This window comes from Centropristis striata, chromosome 22, assembly GCF_030273125.1.
Source record: "Centropristis striata isolate RG_2023a ecotype Rhode Island chromosome 22, C.striata_1.0, whole genome shotgun sequence".
Classification (NCBI taxonomy): Eukaryota; Metazoa; Chordata; class Actinopteri; order Perciformes; family Serranidae; genus Centropristis; species Centropristis striata.
In genome coordinates this window covers 27,848,176-27,857,023 of record NC_081538.1, presented here as the reverse complement: position 1 = coordinate 27,857,023, position 8,848 = coordinate 27,848,176, and the positions used below count along the sequence as shown (strand labels likewise).

At 38.3% G+C, this 8,848-nt stretch overlaps 1 protein-coding gene across 1 annotated transcript; it reads left to right on the top strand.

Moving 5' to 3' along the window:
* The first annotated feature begins 378 nt into the window (after nt 1-378).
* On the top strand, nt 379-6,785 carry LOC131961133 (serine/threonine-protein kinase pim-2-like). Its single transcript, XM_059326406.1, has 8 exons — nt 379-424; nt 1,002-1,472; nt 3,292-3,386; nt 3,488-3,535; nt 3,642-3,863; nt 5,994-6,171; nt 6,265-6,438; nt 6,547-6,785. Exons 1-8 carry the CDS (start codon nt 379-381, stop codon nt 6,636-6,638), a joined length of 1,326 nt encoding a protein of 441 aa, XP_059182389.1. The 3' UTR covers nt 6,639-6,785.
* The last annotated feature ends 2,063 nt before the right edge of the window (nt 6,786-8,848 follow it).

Below are 8,848 nucleotides of genomic sequence, written 5' to 3'. Positions count from 1 at the left end.
CATAACTATCTGATGTGTGTTAAAAAAAAACTTGCTAACACATTCACCATTATGATGTTGTGCTTACGGTGCCCAAACAATCCAGACATAATCATTATTAGTCTCTTTTTATTGTTTTTGATTTAGCTTTTGGACTATTTTGTGTTTTTAGCAGTTATTTTGGCCACTCTAGTTATTTCAGCCTGTGTTCCATTAGTGATGTCACGGAATAGAACCTTGATATTCAAAAATCAGAACACAGAACCTCAGAACTCTCAGAGAGATGTTTAAATTCACTCACACTCACATATTATCAGCAGAGAGACACACAACTTCTTGATACTCACAGTGAAATATTTTCTATTGTCAAATATTTGTACCGAGCGCTTACAAAGCAACATGGATGAAAAGACTCTTTATTCTCTGGACTCAGAGAATGGTTCAAGTGAGTGTGAAATCCTGTTAAATAACTGTAGACAGAAAGTTCCTGTCTTCTTGAAGAGACGTGAACTTTGTTGATATTGATTTAAGTATGTATATATACCTGGTTTATTCTTACTTGTCTCAACATACAAACAGAAGGTTCTTTAAACGAGTTAAATTGTGACTTCATAGTCACTTTTTTCACTTGTTTTGATAAATCATTTTTGAAAGACTCTACATAGTGACTTTATCAGCTGGACTTTAGTTGCAGTGTGATAATATTATTTTGCAGGTAGGCTGTGTGCTAAATAAGAGTTAGTAATCACTTGAAAGTATCAGAACTACTCTTCAAAAACACTATTACAAGTCCAGTGTTACAAGATTGGACTCAAGTAAAAGTAATAAAGTATTTATAAGCCAAATGAACTGAACAAATGAAGGTAGTCAGTAGGCTTAATGGCTAAGTATTATTCTAGAGCTGTGAAATAAATTTAGTGGAGTAAAAAGTAAAAATTTACAAAACAATGTTGAACTAACAATACAGAGTTTTGCAGAATCATGCAATATGAACCAGTTATCTGGGTTTATTTCATGTGTAGAGAGCAGTGGCAGCACTACTGAACTCAACTACTGCATGGGCGACGACGTTAGGGTGACAAGTAACAAACGCAAGGTCAGCATAAGTTACTCAGAGCCACCCAGAAAAAGGCAGAGGTGTGCCAGCGAACCCCCTGAGGTGACAGTGGAGACTGTGACAGCCAGAGAGACCAATGAAAAGGCCCCAACAGCAGACCAAAGCCCCGGAAAAAAGCAGAGGGGTCACGAAAACAACTCCGGCATCAGTGAACCCGCTGAGGTGCCAGTGGAGGATGTGACAGCTAAAGGGACCAAGAGAAAAGCCAGCACCGAAAGAGAGACGCCCTGTAAGAGGCAGAGAACTGGAAACTCCGACACCAACGCTGGTGAATCTACCAAGGAGTCTCCCAGTGAAGTCTCCCCGAGCTCCTGCAGCCCTTCAACCTCCCGGCAGAACAACGAGACGCCATCCTGCTCCGTCAGGACCAGCGGAGGTACACTGACAGTGTGAAAGAGAATGAGAGGAGAGTGTGTGAGCATATACTGTGTGTGGTAGGACTCCTAACACCCAGAACTGAGTCAGCAATTTTGCACTTCTGGGTCCCTCATCTAGATTCAGTTTCATTCGATTAGTTTTTGTTTTGTTGCCTGAAATAAGGTCTATGGTTAGAACAAGCTTGAGAGATTTTCTTCTACAACAGAATATAAGCCGATAAGGGAGTCTCTGGTTGGTGACTAACTGGGATACAGAGGTTTGTTGGGGATATAAAAAGGTCATCGTCTACTAGAGGTGTGAATCACCAGAGGCCCCATAATACCATTTTGATGAGATTCAACTTTATTGTTATTGAACAGAGTAACAAGTACTAGGACAATGAAAGGACCATCAACCCGTCCAAACATATACGTAAACATACATATTTTATCCCAATAATTGAGTCACTATATGATATTATTACGATTTTAAGCATTTTGCGATATGGTGAGTATTGCAATACAATATATTGCGATTTAACTGTTTAACTGCATTTTGTGTATACAAAATTAAATTCAATCAAGAATTGTTTTGTCAAATAAGAGAAAATTCTCAGTCTATTCATCTCACTTCAGTCTTTTTATTTCTCCACAATGAGAGTCAAACCCACAGACTGACCAACAAAGTATTCAGTCAAACTGAACTGAACTGATATCAAACATGTATGTACTTTAACTAACTCGACTTTGAAACATAAAAAAAGCCTAACTTTGCAGCTTTATTACGACAGGATATCCTGACACATGGTGCCTATAGATTCCCTAGATCTTCTAGTTTCATATGATACCAGTAAATCCAGTATATTCCTGAATATCGATACTTGGCGGCCATGAATCGATATAATATTGCCACGCAAAATATATACGATATCCTGACACATGGTGCCTATAGATTCCTTAGATATTCTAGTTTCTTATGAAACCAGTATCTCCAGTATATAAAAAAATATGGCGAAAATACTGATGGCTCATCCGCTAAATATCAATACATGGCGGCCATGAATAATGTTGCCACGCAAAATATTGCGATACTATGCCGTATGGATATTTCCCCCACCTCTATTGTCTACGTATACAGTGTTGCTGTTGAAGTCATATGACTGTGGTGTAGGTCATTTGTAGTGTTTATAACACTTGCTATTTACTCTGGCAATCACATTTATGCTTAAAAAATCATTCATGCTTCAAAAATGCGTCAACACTGCAGCAACTACAGGTAAACAGCTAAAACAAACGAGATATAAAGTGTTATTAAGTGAGCTTTAGATGTGCTGGTGCTTCCCCCCTGCTTTTAGTCTTTAGCTAGTTAACCTGCTACTGGTGGTATTAGGTCATGTTTTTTAAAAAAAAGAAAAAGAAGAAAAATAAGTAAATAAGTATAATAATGAGACAAAATAAAAATGAATAGGATCCTTCTATATTTTAAATTATTAAATTAAAAAGAGATATTGACTTTGCAATGTTTTTTTAAAAGTATATTTCAATTAGTTCTTGATTGAGCTTTAAATATATATAGTTTTATATTTACCGTACAATTTTTTGGCTAAAAAGCAATTAACTGTATTTCCCCAAATATCAAAGTATTGCCTCTGTGACTGAAGAAAACTAATACAAAACAAGCAAAAGTTTGTGATTTTTAAGTGAGTTTTGTCAGCTATAATGGGGGAAAAACTAGAAGAAGACTTTACTGAACCACAGGTTAACAATAACTGATTTCAACCATCAAGCTCATCTTTTGTTTAAAAATATTAAAACATGAATCTGTGTTTGTGTTTGAAGAAAATTTTGAGGCCAAGTACCTGCAGCTTCTCCAGCTCGGAGAAGGCGGCTTCGGAACGGTTTATGCTGGAGAAAGAAAAACTGACAACTTACCAGTAAGTAATAAATATATGGTATTCTCACATCACACATGCACACACAGCCGTCTCTCCCTGCACCAAAAGTGTGGTAAAGTTGTGGTGATTGTGTCCTGTAGGTGGCGATCAAACACATCCCTAAAGCTCTTGTGCGGACTCGACCAGTGGTGAGTGATTTGATCTGATGTCTCAGCACCAAAATCAATGTTGAACTTTGCTAGAAAAACATCCACAAACACCCACATCTATACTGAAACATTGTGTTGTTTGTAGGTTTTAAATGGAAAGACGCACATGGTGCCATTGGAGGTGATTCTCATGCTGAGAGTGGCAGGTGGAGCGGGGTCACTGGGGAAACATGCTGCCGTGTCATTATTAGACTGGTATGATCTGGGCTCAGAGGTCCTGCTTGTCATGGAGAGACCAGTCCCCTGTGAGGACCTGCTGACCTACCTCGATAACAACAATGGGTTCCTGAGGGAAGACCAGGCAAAGGTACTGGAGCTGGCTGGAGCTTGTTTTTGTGTCTATGTGTGCAAGAGGTGACCTTAAAGCTGCACTGAGATCATTTTGAATTTTGTCAGTAGAGTTTTAAGACCCGAGTCCGTTTGGTTCGTCCCAATCAAGGTTATTATAGTTAACGAAAACTAACGAAATAATGAAAACTAGAATTGAAAAAACATTTTCGTTAACTGAAATAAAAATAAAAACGAGAGTTTTTTAAAAAACGATAACTTACTGAAACTGTATTGTGTGGTTACAAAACTAACTAAAACTAACTAAAGTTCGTTTTTCGTCTTTGTCAACTTTTTTTTCATATGTAAACCTTTTTGGTTGCGTTGAAATCCATTTCATCTATCTGGTTTTATGACTTAATAAACTTATTGGGGCTGAGATGGATCAGACAAAGGAAATAAAAGCTTTATTGTGACTTTTTTTAATCTGGCACCCAACAAATACCCCATTACAAAAAAACTAAAACTAATAAAAACTAAACTAAAACTAAGCATTTTCAAAAAAAATAAAAACTAATTAAAACTAGCAAACTCACTCTAAAAACGTATTAAAACGAACTGAATTTGACAACAAAAATTCACAACGAAATTTAAACTAAAACTAATGAAAATTCCAAAACTATTATAACCTTGGTCCCAATCAGAGTGAAATTTGCTACATTTGGTTCATTTTGTATTTAGTCTGGTTTGCTTTCAAAGTGCAGAAATATAAGCGGACCAAATAACAAAAAAAGATTTAAAGAGGGGCGTGTATGAAGGTGGAAAGCTGGAAATCTACTCACACTATTATTTTTTATTGGTTGAAAAGTTGGCGGTGAAAAATTTAAACAAAGCAACGTGGAACCTAGCGCAAACTGAGTGTGTTTAATTTTACTGGCCTTAATCTGCTCTGGTGTTCCGACCAAACTAATTTGGAGAGAAATGCTCAGAAGGAGCTCCTGTTGAGGCTGGGGGTCGTCAATAATGTGTTGATCCATTATTTACAACGAGCTGCGATCAGACAGCTGTATAATCAGAGACGGCGAGCCTTGATGCTCCTACAACGATCTGCTTCTACCACAAAGGTACATATTAAGTTATTTTGAGCAATTATGATAATTCTGCAATGACAAATTAGCTTTAGCTCAGTGGTAGCCAGAGTGAAACTAAATGACACAAATTTCATCTTTATAATATTATCTGAGTAAATTCCGCGACACAGGTGGCCCACAATCCACTGCGTTTTGGTTCATTTCCTTTTACTGGGTCGGATTCTGATCGGCTTATGTTCACAGTGGAATAGAACCGCAGTAGGGTCCGTTTGGAAACGGACCACGACCCTCTCTGCAAGAGGTCTCAGACCGGTTGTTTTGGTGCACACCAGAGTATTCATTTTATTTCTCAACATCCATATTTTGTACGACAAACACCATAACAACAACCTCAACCTTTAAATTAAAGACAATATGTCTCGAATGCTCTGAAGATGATAATGTAGGTGACATTAACTACCCAATGCAGAAATTAATAAGACCCGAAATTCGCTAGTTGTTGACACTAGCTCCAATGTAGCGGATCATTCGCACCAGACTACATGTGTGTATTTGTTATGTGGAAAAGTTGAATGCAGATTTTTCTGTATTTGCACAGTGTACTCATTAGAAATGGCGTCAATGCAGTGCATACCAAACTTAGCCTATTTGGTTACCACTTAATAGTAATCCACCTTTATAAAGGGTTCCTAAAATGAAAAATGTATGTCGGCCCTGAGAGCTCAGCACGCAGCAAATAGAGAAAAAATTAGCAAATTAAGAAACATCTTTATGTGTAGCATTTAGAAAAAAATAACCAACTTTACAACCCACTACACCATTAACGCCAGGTTAGAAAAAGCACTGCAAGAAGCTCATACACAATGGAAAGTGTTTCCAGAGGACACTAATCGAAGATGCACACAGCCGTGACGTGCAAAATAATGATAATGGGGTTTTTTTCCCCAAATCGTGCAGCCCTAAACCAAACTCAATCACTAACGTTTTTGTGTGAAAGCTGCAAAACTGTCCCATAATGGTTTAAGTGTCTCCTTACACTTCCTTCTCCGCTCTGCTCCAACTCTTTATCTCTGTCTCAGAACATCATGAAGCAGCTGGTGGAAGCAGCAGTTAACATGCACTCTCTTGGAGTCTTCCATGGGGACATTAAAGCAGAAAATGTCCTCGTTGATTTAAGCTCGGATGTCCCTCGTGTGAGAATCATAGACTTTGGATGTGGCTGCTTGGTGAAGAAGATACCGTACCGCTCCTCCTCTGGTACGCTGCTGGCCTCTGCTCTTCATCCATCAGTTGATCTCTGGACTGATCAGTCAATCTTACTCATGATATGTTTCTCTCTGTGTATTGTAGGAACCATTGCCTACGTCCCTCCAGAGTTTCGCTGGCTTGGCACATACGAGGCGGAACCCAGCACAGTCTGGCAGCTGGGCGCTCTGCTCTATGAACTGGTGTACAGCGACAAAAGTTTCACCACCTTGGAGATCCTTCAAACGAAAATTACCATAAACACTGAGCTGTCCAAAGGTAAGAAGCCTCAATACCGTCCTGAGTTGTGGTACTTATAGTGCGAAAAGTTATTTCCTTCCTTCCATTTTCCAAAGAACTGCAGCTTAAACTCTGCTTTCTTCTCAGACTGCCAGGACTTGTTGAAGGTGTGTTTGGCTGTGGACCCTCAGGAGCACGGCACTCTAGAGCAGATTCTGCTCCACCCCTGGTTCTCCTAATCCTGCACAACCGACCACCCATTGGGCTGAGCCAACTGACTCCAATGAACTCCATCCTTTGGTCTTATAGTCTAGACGGAATTGTCCAAAAAGTACTTCCCGACTTGTACCCAGAAATGCTCCTCACACAGCCTTTTTTTCTGAAATCCGTCTAGACTATTAGTTAGTGCTTGTAATATGTAAATATGTAAATAAATAAAACCTTTCTTCACTTCAGAATCTCATCTTGAAACCTGATGATTTAGTAAATGGTTGACCAACCATCTGAAGGTTCAGACAAAAGGTATTATGCTGAAGTGAACCATCCATCCATCCATTTTCCTCCGCTTATCCAGGGCCGGGTCGCGGGGGTAGCACTGGACAAAAATTGTGACTGCCTGCAAAGTTTTAATTCCAATCAAATATTTATATTTATACGTTCAATATCAAGCTGAAGTAGCTTGTTACGTTAGTTTAGCACAAAGACCCGTACAGAGAACCAGTGAGCCTGGCTGTGTCCATATTTAACTATTGAACTAATGAACGCAACACTATTCAATAAATTAAGCCACAGGTTGTTGTTGGTTTTATGGATATTTAGCTGTGCCAAGGTGCTTTCATCTACTGACACACTGTCACACTGAACTCCAATTAAAACTGTCTGTTTAAATAAAAGCAAAGGGAAAAGAGATAAAAGAACAAGTAATAATAATAGCAATAGAATAAAATACATTTAATAGATTTGGATATAAAAAATATGCAGTTAACTGTTGCTAAGTAACAACTTAGGTAACAGTAACATATAGGAAGATTAAAAGAAAGGTTTTAATAAAAGCAAAGGAAAAAGGGAGAACAAATAAAAAGTGCCACAGAAACTCACTTTAAAAAAAAGAAATATTGCAGATATATTTATGATGTTTGTGTTCGCTTCGGGGCCTTTGACCACAGGTTGTAGAATAGGAACTGAATGAAAGATTTTAAGATATTCACTTTAAGACTATGGTTCATTCAAGTTTGTGTACATCCCACTGTATCCGGCTAAGATTCCACTGGGGGCGCTGCATACCAATAAGATCTGCTGTACTGTTTGTTGAAACACTAAATTAAACCCGTTTTAATTCAGCGATGTGTGGCTTTTCCCCCCATTACATTTTAAATGATTTGTTTGTGTTTGTGATACAGATGGAAGCAGAGAGGCCTAATGAACCAATACACTTTGAAGTGGGTGTTCATCATACATGATGATGTCCAACATTGTATTTTATAGCTATACAGTTTTTAATGCATATTTTTTCTCTTTCTTAAAATGTGCTCAATACATAACTGCTATAATTATCACTATATTTTTCTATATAACAAAGAGCAGTAAGGTCACATTGATGTTTAATGCTAAATTTATTGTCTGCAAAATCATCCACTTTCCAACTGTTTGTCATAGTCACAGCTGCCCTGATGTTCTTTCTTTTCCAGGTCATCTTTTGGGGAAACTGGTCAAAATCCACATGAAATCTAGATAGTTGCATCTCGTAAATGTGATTGAGGTCCTTTAAATTCCCATGTGGCATACACACACCTGTGTCTTACAAAGTTATGTACATTTAAGTGGCCAATATAAAAATTAAAGTAGTAATAGTTCATAGACATCATCAAAGTCTGTCCACTGTCTGGAGCTCAATCTTTAAAACACTGCCAGATATTTTCAAAATGGAAATTAATTTTGATCTCTTTATGGCTATCAATTGATAAAAAAAAATGTTTTACATAGTAGGAGAAAACAACAACAACAACCTCTCTGGAACTAAACTCAAAATAGTAAAATTTGTCACCGTTAACCCGGAGATTGATTCTTCATCACTGGAAAACACCTCATCCACAGAGTTGCACTCAATGGCTGAGGGATATGAAGCATCATCTTAAACTTTAGAAATTAAGAGTCGGGGGTCACGTGATGCATTCAGACTGAGAGGATCCTTTTGCCGACCTCCCGCTTCCTCAGCTGATAAATTTGATTTATGACGGACTAAACCAGGATTACTTTGGCTACATTTGCTGGGGAACATGTCCGGCACTAAAGGGAACACTAACACAAGAGAGGCATCGCGTAGAACACGTCCCGAAGCAAAGAAGCCACACACGGCTAATGCAGAGGCTAGCATGGATGATGGCGACAGCATGTCGTTCGAGGAAAATGTGGCTAACACAGTTTCCAAAACTGTTATTGAAAAGATTGG